At 37.5% G+C, this 14,544-nt stretch overlaps 1 protein-coding gene across 1 annotated transcript in view; it reads right to left on the bottom strand.

The window, feature by feature from the left end:
- RNF17 (ring finger protein 17) overlaps nucleotides 1-14,544 on the bottom strand; it is a gene marked incomplete at its 5' end in the record, with an annotated part of 115,303 nt that overhangs the window by 14,566 nt on the left and 86,193 nt on the right. Inside the window, 5 exons of the mRNA XM_082602146.1 lie at nucleotides 816-896; nucleotides 1,878-1,997; nucleotides 10,066-10,229; nucleotides 11,744-12,033; nucleotides 13,678-13,793. Of these exons, the coding sequence (XP_082458272.1) occupies nucleotides 816-896; nucleotides 1,878-1,997; nucleotides 10,066-10,229; nucleotides 11,744-12,033; nucleotides 13,678-13,793 (771 nt within the window). The remainder of the gene's footprint in view (nucleotides 1-815; nucleotides 897-1,877; nucleotides 1,998-10,065; nucleotides 10,230-11,743; nucleotides 12,034-13,677; nucleotides 13,794-14,544) is intronic.

Below are 14,544 nucleotides of genomic sequence, written 5' to 3'. Positions count from 1 at the left end.
CTACTTCTCTTAAACCCTATTCACACTGCTGCTCCTCCCAAAACTTCTACTGTTCTAGCAAATGCATTTCCCCTTTCTGTCTCCGCACCTACCTGGTCAGGAGCGCTTCATCAACTCCCATTTCTACATTCCTATTACACTCACTCTTTTTACCAGCCGCCTGGCTCTCAGCAAGTTGTGGTGTAAAGTCTTTAGGGTTTTGTCTTGTGTCTCACTGTTTCAGTAACTAGACAGGGCCCTTGAGGACGGGAATTACCTGCACCTAACACAGTGCTACAGACACAGCACCATCCTGAAAACTACCATGTGTGTTTATAAACATCTCTATTTCCTCAGTACTCTCCTCGTGTCAAAATAAGTTAATAAGGAATCTTCCAAATTATTTGCTTATGGAAGTTCTCAGGAACTTGCTCAAAATTAGGTTTATTTAAAATGAGCCTAGGAACCAAAGTGGTAACTTCTTTTATGTTAACGAGTAATTGATAATCACATAGGAACATAGTTCACAAAAAAATCCCTCAAATTGTATTACCTGTAACACTTTATGGCAAATAAACTAAATCAGTGATATATGCTTTATTTTTAATTTTTTTTGAGGTTATTTTTTTAAGATTTTTTGATGTGAACCATTTTTAAAGTCTTTATTGAATTTGTTACAATACTGCTTCTGTTTTTTGGTCCCTTGGCTGAGAGGCATGTGGGATCCTAGCTCCCCGACCAGGGAACAAACCCACAGCTCCTGCATCGGAAGGCGAAGTCTTAACAACTGGACTCCCAGGGAAGTCCCAATGATATATGCTTTAAATACAAATTACCATAATGTGAACTTCCACCTCTCTCTTTGAAAGCAGCTCCTGAAGGAGTTCTACTGCATCTGGTTGCCAGGCATTCCCGACCTATTTGGGATTAATAAACTCAGATTCTTTCACAAAATAAGAGCAAGAAGTAAATGAAGATACACAAAAGTAGCCATAAACAGATAACACTAGAGAGAAGGACAAAATATATAGGCAGTTTTCAAAGAATATTATGGGTATATGATAAAAATGATCTTAAGAAACTAATAATTTGTCTCAGCTTCCCCCCATTACTCTCTTAAAGCATTTTATGCTTTAAAAATATAAACCCACACTAAAAACAAAGCATCATAAAACCTTTAAAAAAGGCCAATATGCCAAAGCAGTTCTTGTATACTGACTACAATGTATATTTATTAAGGAGCAGTGACTATTCTGTCGTATGTGTTAAGAGGTTCACTTGGCCAGGAAATTGGGGCCTCCTGCCAAAAGCCCATGAGGCGCCCCAGCTTCCTGCCAGCGCCCTGTGAGTGAGCATCTGGAAGCGGGTTCTTCAGCCCAGTCAGTCCTTTGGGTTATTGCCTTTCTGGTGCACATCTTGGCTGCAGAGTCATCAGGGACCCTGAGCCAAAACACCCAGCTAAGCTGTTCCCAATGAATGCCTGAGCCACAGAAACTGTATGAAATTTTTAAAAAGCTTATTGTCGATTTAGACCACTAAATTTTAAGCTTTATTTGTTATATAGCAAGAGATAATTAATATACCATTCCTTTCTCTGATCCAGCTTCAAATTTCTTGAAATTTTATTTGAACCGTAACTAAAAATTAACAATTCCAAACAAAATTCCCATCTATGAAGACATTATCTCTCTTAATTTATTCAGATATTTTTATATCCTTCAGTATAATTCTGTCATTTTCTTCATAAAGGCCCTTTAGCTATCTTTGTAAGCTTATTTCTAAATATTATTTTTGTTGCACTGAAAGGGGTTTTATCTTACATTCTAATTTCTAGAAAATTTGTTAATAAAAGGACAGTATTTTAAAATTAATCATACTATAAATCCCTGTTTACTCACAGGTATGGTATTATAGAGCTGACAAGGAATACAAAGTTGGGGTGTATCAGGATATAGCAAAATAGGGTAAAGATGACACTGTGGAATCTTCTCAGTGAATCCGTGATCTAAATATTGTACCTGAAACAGGACAAAGTTCATAATTAAAACTTACTACTAAAAACTAGGGGACCGAAAGGACTCCCTGGTATTAAAGAGAATAAAAAAAAAAAAAGACATCCTAGATGGAGATATAAATCTGGATTCAAAAAAAAATCTCTAGAAAAAAAGTAACACTATATTTCCTCATCCCATAGTGTATCAAACCTCACTGTCAAAAGGTTTTCTTACAAATGAACAAAAGCTTTTTCTTTTCTTGAGAATAATCAATTTTTTGGAGGATGTTTAAAGTTTTTCTTTTGTTTTTTCAAGTATTTTAGAAGTCCTGATTTCCATTTAATAAAAGAACATTTCTCAAATTCTCAGTATTCCTCAGTTTCGCAGTTTGGGAAACTGCATGTAATGTTTCCTTCCTGGAGAATCACATTGCATAATAAAGGTTCTGAGAAGTCCTATGAGAAAGAAACTTGTTTTTAAGTCATCCAGTGTTCCTCAAATTTTGTAAAATAACTTTCTAAAGACTTCATTTTTTTAAGAATTTTGGGTTCACAGCAAAATTTAGAGGAAGGTACAGAGATTCCCCTCACACCCCAGCCTCCCTCACTGTAACATCCTGCACCATAGTGGTAATTTGTTATAATCATGAACCTACGTGGATATGTCAAAATCAAGGTCCATATAGGTTACGTTAGGGTTCACTTGGTGATGTACCCCTATGGGACTGACAAATGTATAAAGACGCTCTGTGAAAACAAAGGGCGTTTTCATTGTCCTAAAAATCCTCTGTCCTCCCTCCCCACAACCCCTGGCAAACACTCATCTTTTTACTATCTCCATATTTTGCATTTTCCAGAAGGTCATATAGTTGGAGTCATACAGTACATGTAGCCTTTTCAGACTTGCTTTCACTTAGTGATATGCATTTAAGGTTCGTCCATGGCTTTTCATGGCTTGATAGCTCATTTCTTTTTAGCACTGAATAATATTCCATTGTATGAATGCACTACAGTTTATTTATCCATCACCTACTGAAGGACATCTTGGGTGCCTCCAAGTTTGGCAATTATGAATAAAGCTCCTATAAACAGGTTTCTGTGTGGGCATGTTTTCAACTCCTTTGGGTAAATACTGTAAAAATTTAATAAACAGAAACCTCAATTAAACAGAGTTGGGAGATCAGAAAGGGGAGCTCCATGTCCTTTGATGATAGCAGAGCCCAACAGGAGGAATACAGACTCTTTTTCTTTCCCGGGAAGGACTCAGCCAATGAAAAGCCACAGACTCTTTGTTTACTAGAGCCATACCCACTTCCTTTTCTTCTCTGTAAAAGTGTTCTCCTGTCCTTGCTTTGCAGGAACTTGCACGTGACTTACCATGGTTGCAGACCCTGAATTGTAATTCTCTGCTGATCCTGAATAAACCCAACTTTGCTGGAGAAGTATCTGGCAGTCTGTTTATTTCAGGTCAACAATACCAAGGAGTGTGACTGCTGGATCATATGTTAAGAGTAGATTTAGTTGTTGAGAAGCTGCTGAACTGTCTGCCAAAGTGGATGTACCACTCTGAATTCCCACCAGCAGTGGAGTTGCTCCATATCAGTTGCTCCATATCCTCACCAGCATTTGGTGTTGTCAGTGTTCCAGATTTTGGCCATTCTAATATATGTGTAGTGCTATCTTGTATTAACTTGCATTTCCCTGGTGACATATGATGTGGAACTTCTTTTCATATCCTTATTTGCCATCTGTATGTCTCCTTTGGTGAGGTATCTGTTAAGATCTGTGGTCCATTTTTTAAATTGGCTTGTTTTCTTACTGTTAGATTTTAAGAGTTCTTTGTATATTTTGGATAACAGTCCATTATCAGATGTATATTTTGCAAGTATTTTCTCCCAGTGTTTAGCTTGTTTTCTCATTATCCTGACATTGTCTTTTGCAGAGGAGAAGTTTTTAATTTTAATGAAGTCCAGCTTGTACCTTATTTCTTTCATGGTCATGTCTTTGGTGCTGTATCTAAAAAGTCATTGCCATATTAAAGGTCATCTATGTTTCTATGTTGTCTTTCTAGGAGTCTTACAGTTTTATGTTCCACATTTAGGTCTGTAGTCCATTTAGAGATAATTTTTATGGAAGGTATAAAATCTGTGTCTGGATTTTTTTTGCATGTGGATGTTCCATTGTTCCAGCACCATTTGCTGAGAAGACTATCTCTGCTCAGTTGTATTGCCATTGCTCCTTTGTCAAAGATCATTGACTATATTTATGTGGGTCTATTTCTGTGTTCTCTAGTCTATTCCATTGATCTATTTGTATTTTGCTTTGCCAATACCACACTGTCTCGATTAACTTTATACTAACTCTTGAAGCCTAGCGTGTCAGTCCTTTAACTTTGTTCTTCTCCTTCAATATTGTGTTGTCTATCCTGAGTCTTTTGTCTCTCCATATAAACTTAAGAATAAAGTTTGCTGATGTCCACAAAATAACTTGCTGGAATTTTGACTAGGATTGCACTGAATCCATAAATACAGTTGAAAAGACCTGACATCTTGACATCGACTCTTCCTATCCAAGAACAGTGTTGCTCCATTAATTTTGTTCTTTGATTTTGTTCATCAGAGTTCTGCAGTTTTCCTCATATATATCTTTGTATATATTTTGTTAGATTTATACCTAAGTATTTTGTTTTGGGGGTGCTAACGTAAAATGGTATTGTGTTTTTTATTTCAAATTCCATCTGTTCACTGCTAGTATATGAGAAAGAAATTGAGTTATGTATATTAACCTTATATTCTGCAATCTTCCTGTAATTGCTTACTAGTTCCAGGAGTTTTTTGATGAGTCTCTTGCATTTTTTTTAAGGTAGATGAACATGTCATCTGCAAACATACACAGTTTTATTTCTTCCTGCTCAATCTGATTACCCTTTATTTCCTTTTCTTGTCTTGTTGCATTAGCTAACACTTCCAGTACAATACTGAAAAGGATTGGTGAGTGGGTATCCTTGCCTTGTACCTGATCTTGGTGTAAAAGCCTTAAGTTTCTCACCATTAAGTATTATGATACCTGTAGAAGTTCCCTTATACTTCTAGTTTACTGAGTTTTTGTCATGAAATGAGTGCTGGATCTTCTCAAATGCTTTTTCTGCATCTACGGACATAATCATGTGATTTTTCATTTTTACACTGTTGATGTGATGGATTACTATAATTGATTTTCAAATGGTTCATCAGCCTTGTATACCTGGGATAAACACTATTTGATCATAGTATGTAATTTTTTTTAAACATTACATACTGTGTTGGCTCTAACTTGCTAATATTTTGCTGAGGATTTTTGCATCTATGTTCCTGAGAGATACTGGTCTGTAGTTTTCTTGTAATGTCTTCGTTTTTGAATTAGGGTAATGCTTGCTTCATAAAATGAGTTATGAAGTATGCCCTCTGCTTCTTTCCTCTGAAAGATATTGTAGAGAAATGGTAAAATATCTTCCTTAAATGTCTGGCAGAATTCACCAGTGAACCTATCTGGGCCTGGTGGTTTTTGTTTTGGAAGGCTGTCAATTATTGACTCAATTTCTTTAATAGATAGAGGCCGAGATTGTTTATTTCTTCTTGTGTGAGTTTTGGCATTTTGTGTCATTTAAGAAACTGGTCTAGTCCATCTAGGTTATCCAATGTGTGGGCATAGTTGTTCACAGTATTCCTTTATCTTTCAATGTTCATTAAATCTGTATTGATATCCCTGCTTTTATTTCTGATATTAGTAATTTGTGTCCTTTTTTTTTTCTTGGCTAGCCAGGCTAGAGGGTTAGCGACTTTATCAAACTTTTCAACGAACCAGGTTTAAATCTCATTAATTTTTTTCCTTGAATTCCTGTTTTCAGGGATTCACAGATTTCAGCTCTAATTCTTATTATTTCTTCTCTTCCGCTTACTTTGGCTTTTTTTTTCTTTTTCTAATTTTCTAAGGTAGAAACACAGATAACTGATTTTAGACTTTCCTTCTTTTATAATATATATATGTATATGTGTATATATATATATATGTATGCATTCAATGCAATGAATTTCCCTTTCAGAACTGCTTTAGCTGCATCTCATAAATTTTGTAAGTTGTTTTCATTTTAGTTCAAAATATTTTAATATCTCTCTTAAGATTTCTTCTTTGACCCATGTGTTATAGAAGTTTGCTGTTAAATCTCCATGCATTTTGGGATTTTCCAGTTGTCTTTCTCTTACTGATTTCTAGTTTAACTCTATTGTGGTCTGAGAGCAAACACTGATTCCTATTTTTTTAAATGTAAGGTGTGTTTTATGGCCCAGAATGTGGTCTATCTTGGTGAATATTCCATGTGATCTGAACAATGTGTATCTTGCTGTTGTTGGAGGAATAAGTCTATAGATGCTAATTATATCCAGTTGATGATGTTGTTGTTGAATTCAGTTATGTCCTTACTGATTTTCTGCCAGTTGGATCTGGCCATTTCTGATTGGGGGCGGGATGCTGAAGTCTCCAACTATGATAGTGGATATAGCTATTTCTCCTTGCAGTTGTACTAGTTTTTGCCTCATGTAGTTTGACTCTCTGTTCTTAGGGGCATATTAAGAATTTATTAAGACATTCAGAATTTTATGTCTTCTTGGAAAACTGACCCTTTTCCATTATGTAATGCCCTTTTTCCTTGATAACCTTCCTTGCTTTGAGTCTGTTCTGAAACCATTACAGCTACTCTTTTTTTTTTTTTTTTTTTTTGCAGTACGCAGGCCTCTCACTGTTGTGGCCTCTCCCGTTGTGGAGCACAGGCTCCGGATGCGCAGGCTCAGGGGCCATGGCTCACGGGCCCAGCCGCTCCACGGCATGTGGGATCTTCCCGGACTGGGGCACGAACCCATGTCCCCTGAATCGGCAGGCGGACTCTCAACCACTGCACCACCAGGGAAGCCCTATAATCTATTTTGAGTTAATTTCTGTGTACTGTTTAAGATAGTGGTCTAGTTTCATTCTTTTGCATGTGGCTGTCCAGTTTTCCCAACACCATTTATTGAAGGGACTGTCCTATCCCCACTGTATATTCTTGGCTTTGTCATACATTACTTGTTCACATGTGCATAGGTTTATTTCTAGGCTGTCTATTCTATTCCACTGATCTATGCATCTTTTTTTATGCCAGTATCCTACTGTTTTGTAATTTTTTCTTCATAGCCAGACATGTACTGTGTAAAAGGAACTGCTATAAATGGGCCTTCAGTAATGTCGGAGGACGGTGTGGCAGGAGGGGAAATGTTCTACAGTCTTATGATCACGTCTCCATCTTTCGTTGAGACTATGCTTTCAGAACGTGAACTTCACAAGTGTTTCTCAGCTTTCTGCTCTACTCCCTGAAGTGGGAAAGGATGACAGAGTGAGCTGGAGGTGGGTCTTTTTCCAATGTGGAAAGCTAGAGTTAACTGGAATTGGGTAATTTCCTTTCCCCCAGGTTGATTAGGCTCTGATAATACCCCAGATGCTTAGGCCCTGCTTAACTACTGTCTCCTGAGTGCAGGCCTTATTAAGAAAAACAGAATGCTCTAGCATATGTCAAAATGGTTCCTTTGCTCCTTCCCCTGCCGGAAGCACCTCTGATATTTATGTGAGAACCTGGTCAAGCTCTTGGAGATAAGTCTCATAGAATTGTGTGGAACCTTCTGATGACTGGGTTCCCTGGAGTTTTTGCCCCTCAGAGTTGTCCACACTAAATTCCAGCAATTCTTGGGAATTCCCTGGCAGTCCAATGGTTAAGACTCTAGGCTCTCACTGCCGAGGGCCTGGGTTCAACCCCGGTTGGGGAACTAAGATCCCACAAGCCATGTGGTGCGGCAAAAAAAAAAAAAAAAATTCCAGCAATTCTTCCGTTAGAGTTCTGGTCGTCAGTCTCTGCTCCCATAAGCTCCCATAAGTGACTCCCTATATTCACCTGACTCTCTGTTGGGGCAGTGGTTTGCCCTTTGTACTCCCTCTCTTACAGACACAAGAAGAGTTATAGATTTTTCAGTTTGTTCAGCTTTTTACTTGCTGTTAGGATGGTGTGGCAACTTCAGAGCTTAAATGTGGAACCAGAAACTGTAAGTCCTCAACAGTCCATTTTTAAAAATGCTTTATTTAATTTTGATAATTCAGTTTCTAAATTGTTTCAAGAATAAGGAATGTCAGTAAGTTACTTCTGTTACCCCAATTTAATGAAATTAACATATCACTGTTAATTGGGCTGTCTTGGCAGTCAGCATTAAAAAAATGAAATAGAATTGAATAAAAAATATCTGAGTACATTACAGGTAGTTAGGGTAAGTACAATTACATGTAATGTCTCTTTTTTTTTTTTTTTTTTTGCGGCACACGGGCCTCTCACTGTTGTGTGTGGCCTCTCCCGTTGCAGAGCACAGGCTCTGGACGCACAGGCCCAGCGGCCATGGCTCACAGGCCTAGCCGCTCCGCGGCATGTGGGATCTTCCCGGACCGGGGCACGAACCAGGGATTGAACCCATGTCCCCTGCATCGGCAGGCAGACTCTCAACCATTGCACCACCAGGGAAGCCCTAAATATATACATGAGTTTTTTTTTTAATGTCTTTTTTTTATGTCTATTTCTTAATGTGGATCACAGGATAACCTTGAAAGATATCAGGTTAAGGAATGAAAAATTTATTGTGTATACTTGAAATGCATAGGAAAAAAATTAAAAATGATGATTAAAATATCAAAATACCCTCAAATTTAAAAAACAGAGATCTTAGAAAGTATGAAAAAAATATAGTTCACCACTATCTTATTTGGATCCTATATATGTAAAGATTATGAATTATAACTTAATGAAAATTGAATTTCAATTTACTTTTATGTTAAAAAAGAGTTCTCTGAACAATTCAAGTGTATGTGAAAATAGACTCATTTGCATATAAACACATGAATCTGTTGAGTATCCATATACCTAAATACTAACCCCAAATTTGAAACCATCTTACTTCTATTAAAAACCTATGAAGGGGGGCTTCCCTGGTGGCACAGTGGTTGAGAGTCCGCCTGCCGATGCAGGGGACACGGGTTCATGCCCCGGTCCGGGAAGATCCCACAAGCCGCTGAGCTGCTGGGCCCGTGAGCCATGGCTGCTGAGCCTGCGCGTCCGGAGCCTGTGCTCTGCAATGGGAGAGGCCACAACAGTGAGAGGCCCGCGTACAGCAAAAAAAAAAAAAAACCCAAAAAACCTCTTAAGGGTTTCCCTGGTGGTGCAGTGGTTGAGAATCTGCCTGCCAATGCAGGGGACATGGGTTCAATCCCTGGTCTGGGAAGATCCCACATGCTGCAGAGCAACTAAGCCCATGTGCCACAACTACTGAGCCTGCGCTCTAGAGCCCACGAGCCACAACTACTGAGCCCATGTGCTGCAATTACTGAAGCCCACGCGCCTAGAGCCTGTGTTCTGCAACAAGAGAAGCCACCACAGTAAGAAGCCCGCACACCTCAACAAAGAGTAGTCCCCACTCGTGGCAACTAGAGGAACCCTGTGTGCAGCAACAAAGACTCAACACAGCCAAAAATAAATAAATTAAATAAATAATTTTTTTAAAAAACCTATGAAAATAAATAAATGTATATGTATAACTAAATCACTTTGCTGTACACCTGATGAAACTCAAGTACTGTTCTTAGTATTCTGGAAAGGGTAAATTAACACTAATGTGAAAGGGTAAATTAGGGGGTCCCGTAAACAAATTTACTAAGGAGATATAGAAATATACTGGAAAATAAGTTGTTTTACTTAGCACCATGCACACAAATAAGGCTGCCAATTACAAATAAGTGGCACCATTAAAGTTTCAGTGGTAAAAATCCCTATCTGGAAATATTTTTTTGTTATTCAGGTTAATAAATATACTTAAAAATAAAAAGAGGAATTCTTATTACAAATAAATATATAATGCATCCAAGTGATTCTCCTACATGAATGAACTCATTAAAAGATGTTTTAATCAAAATTTCATGTATCTGAACTTGAAAGACCTCTTAATGTTATAGCACTTAGCCTTAAAATAGTCACAAAAGAATTTAAGACTCACCCTGATAGTGCCTCCAATGACTTCCATTACTTTGCCTCGATACCACAAAGTATCTGATCCCCTTACTGCACAAGCTTCTCCCTTTCTCCAGAAATAAGGCTCCAAAAGACCAAGGCATTTTAAATTACTCTGAATTTCGTTCATCATTTTTATTAGTTCAAATTCTGAAATTATTAAAAATAGAAAGCATTTAGGAAAAATTCCCTACCATTTTCAAATGAAGTCATCATCAAACTTTAGTAACTTCATCACTTAGATAACATTAAAAGGAATTACAAATCAGTCCCCACATAATAGAGCTTTAATATAAATCTAATTTAGTCAATAGCTTCAATATGTTTTGAAACATACTACTGACTAACAACATGTAAATTATTATTCTGATCTATGGTTACAAACGCAAGCATTATTTTGGAAGTGCAAGAATCATTAAAAGCTCTTTGTGGGCTTCCCTGGTGGCGCAGTGGTTGAGAGTCCGCCTGCCGATGCAGGGGACATGGGTTCGTGCCCCGGTCCAGGAAGATCCCACATGCCGCGGAGCGGCTGTGCTTGTGAGCCATGGCCGCTGAGCCTGCACATCCGGAGCCTGTGCTCCGCAACGGGAGAGGCCACAACAGTGAGAGGCCCACGTACCGGAAAAAAAAAAAAAAAGCTCTTTGTTATTTGATGCTTAGATACAGCACAGTGCTGCGGGTATAATATTAAAATTCTAATATTGCTACTTCCTGCTAACTGGCTCATTATTTCCACAGTAAATTTATATGCCCATAACTGATGCCAGAGAGGGCAAGCTCTGGTGTCAGTTCATATAACAGTTCTACTACTTTAGTTGCGAGCTCCTGGGCAAAAGCCTCAGTATGTTCTTCTGTAAACTGGGTGTAATAGTGCTAGCCCACATTATCCGTATTGCAGGAGATTGGAAGTAAGGCCTCTGGCAACCAGTTCTAGCTATGATTATTTACACACGTCAAGCAAAGTTTCTGGATTAAGTACTGTTGCTAGAGGTCTGAAACACTACTCACTTCTAGAATAGCCAATTACACAGATTTAGTCTGGTTTTCAAATTAAGAAACAGTATTTAGCAGATCAACACATGAGACAAAAATTTCAACAAATTCGTAGCCCCCATGCCCCTATCCATAGGTGGACTTACTATGAAGCTAACGGAGCTTAAGTCCCGTGAAAGCTAGAGCTGCTGTGAGTCATCAAGTGTCCTGGACACACTCAGGTTGTAGAAAGGAAGCGTTGGTACATAAGCTAAAGAGGTCTCAGGAAGGACCTGAATCTCAAATGGCCCTGACTCTCCAGTCATTTGTTGTGACTTCTTTTCTCACTTTTAAACGAATATAAACATTTGTATTCTTTTTTCTTAGAGAGCCCCCAAACTTGTATAACTGGAACCTGTCCCCCCATGCTCATCTTAGGCCCAATGTTTATCCATTCCCAATGTCTCAATAAATGATTTTCATGTGTTAGGCATTGTGCAAAGCACTTTCATGCATTATTTCTTTCAAACCTCACAACAACTGAGTGAAAAAGCGGTTCAGAAAGGTTAAATATCTGCCCAAGGAATTTCAATCCATGTGTATTTTACTAGAGATATTCCCTTCCAATTAAACTTCTCTAGTAGTAAAAGCGACCACTTTTACAGAACACTGCATGATGTGACGGGTCTTACCTGATACTTTAGGTGCCACGAATATAGTTCCATCATCACCAATGCAGCTGACTGCTGCCTCAAATACTTCCTGGGTAGGGATAGCTGGTGGCTTATAGCATCCAGTGGTTCTTGGTTCTAGAAGTTTCTCCTTAAATTCAGACACCTCGTGTTCACTGAGAACATCAGCAGCTTGTTTGTCAGGGTCAGAGTTAATTTTAATACACTCAGTAACCACTGACTCTCCTTGTACCAGTGGGATTTCCAGAGACTTCTGGGATAATGAATGGCTGTTATCTAATTTATTAGTTCTGTAACATGCAAAAAAGAATATATCTAACCATGAGCAAATAAAAAAATTCTGGGAAAACAATATAAAAAGAACCCTTCAAATATACTTGAAGGATTAGTCTAGTCTAATTAGTCTAGGATATCCTAGTCTAATTTGTTACATAAAAATGAGTATACTTTAAGTTATAATGAAAATTATTTTAAATTATGCATGAGCTTGATGATAAAGTAATATAATTTCACTTAAATGCATTAAATTACTATCCCATATTTACATGCTATTCTCTCTTAAAGTCTATTAAGTATATCCCAAGTATCATACAATTAACTAGATGTTATTGGGAAATACAACAGCTTCAAGCTGATTCTAATTTAGCCCAAAGACAGATCATACATGTGGCAAGTTATCAACATTCATAAAATAATACAAAGATAGTGAGTCCCTTAAAAAATAGTTTTTCCATACTATTCAAATATTAAGTGTTAGTGGTAACATGCTATATTCATTCATAATTGCTTTACTTCCTCTTATTCCCTTCCAATTAAAAAAACATGCCTATAAAAAACCCTAGAAGGAAATATTAACATTGTTTATGTTAGAAAAATTATGGCAGATTTTTGTTTCTTCCACTTTCCTGTATTTTCTTTCAAACGGAAATGAGCACTGATTAGATAATAGCTGCATAATTCCTCAACTAACACTGCTCCCTCATCACTCCCAGCCTTGAGGTAGTAGTTTTAGTGCCAGAAAAGTAGAAAAGAACATTAAATTAGTGGCAGATATTGTTAGTTAATATAAACTTGCCCAGCATTTTTCACTTTAACAGTTCTTTCAGCGAGGAACTGTGTTAGCCTGAAGTCAGTGAATGCAGGACTAGATGCAGAGCCTGGCTGCCTGACAAGGCCCAGGCAGTGAAGTCAGCATCTACCACACCCGGCCAACTACCTCGGGTTCCGTATTATTTCTGATCTCTCATTCTCCTTCCATTTCATCAAGATTGGGGTCCTGATCCAAATACGGTAAGGTATAATAATCTAATATAAAAAAAGAGATCTGGCCATGTATGGCAGAAGGTGACCACTTGGAACATGTATCTGCAATTCTAATATACCTCTACCTCTAGAAGGAAAAAGATAAAAAGAGGAAACTAGGGTTACAGTGATATCCTGATCCTTCTCCCCTTGGACCAAAGGTATTTAAACCCCAAATTTAGTATCTGAAAGGATCTTTACATGTAAATATTGTTCAGTTACTTTTTTTGGCTACCCATTTCTACTCATTTGCTACCTATATCACACAAATATATTTTGGTATATACCTACCACAATTTCCAGCATAAAGCTTAAACATTTCTGCTTAAGCAAATGAGGCCAAAGGGTTCAGATCTGGTACCCACTGTGTAATTCTCCTTTCCTTTAGTTTAAAATGTATTGATAAATGCCAGAGCAAAGGGGAAAGTATAAAAGCAAAAATGTCCAGGGATTTAAACATTTAGCAATTCTGAATGAATTTACTTCTAAGCTGGCTCCTCAGGATTAGGTTATAAATCATTTTTAAGCACAAACAAGAGGCAATTCAGGTCTGAGCACACATAGATACGAAGATTTACACAGGCAAATAAGAAGCCTCCATCACAAAATGATGTTTTAAAAAAAGTCTATACCTCGTTTCTCTCAAAGCCAAACCCCTTTTAATCAAATATTTGGAAACATCAACACACTCTCCTTCTTCATCTGTGCAGAAAATTTTCACAGGTAATGGCCATGTTGTGTTGTTTTCCTGCAGTGATTTAAGAGCAGAGTAAATATGAGACACAAAAACGCAACTTCGTATAAACATTACACTTTTCACAGGTATTCCCTCCACCTTTCTCCATGCCAGAAAGAAAAATTCCCAACCAAGTAATTTTGATATCGGAACATATCAGAGAGAAAACAGCATGGAAGACAGTCAACAGAGAAAGACAGTTGTTTTGTGAAGTCTATCAGGAAGACTTCACTGTCCAGGTGAAAAATACCAAGTGGAGGAGAAAGAAGGACGACTGAAAACTTTGTTTTCCACCCAGATTGGGAGGGAGGGAAACATCCTCCATTACAAGTTCTCTATTCTCCTGAATTCTTTGTAATTATAGAACTAAAATATATTTTCACAGGTGTGCCTTTTTTCTCCTGTGAAAAGCCAAAGAAAGAACTACAAAACATGTATTGTTTTATATGGAATTATAAAAATGGGGAAAGTACACAAAGAAAAAATTAACATGGAAAGAATTACTTACAAGAAAATTCTAATCATTAATGCAATAAAATGTATCAAATTAGAAAAAAGTTAAGGAGACAAGGAATATTTCTTAGTGTTCTGAAAGGACATGTCCTATATATGTATCCTCTTCTCAAATCGGCGCTCATACAAACACCTTTTATGATGTACAGTTAATATGATTTCACTAGAAGCCTAACTACCAATTTGTAAAGAATATCAAAGGCTTCAGAACTGCACTCTAGCATACATACCTTCTGGTTTTTAATATGCA

The sequence above is a fragment of the Mesoplodon mirus genome (assembly GCF_964341445.2).
Source record: "Mesoplodon mirus genome assembly, chromosome: 17".
In the NCBI taxonomy this organism is placed as follows: domain Eukaryota; kingdom Metazoa; phylum Chordata; class Mammalia; order Artiodactyla; family Ziphiidae; genus Mesoplodon; species Mesoplodon mirus.
This window is presented reverse-complemented; position numbering and strand designations above follow the sequence as displayed.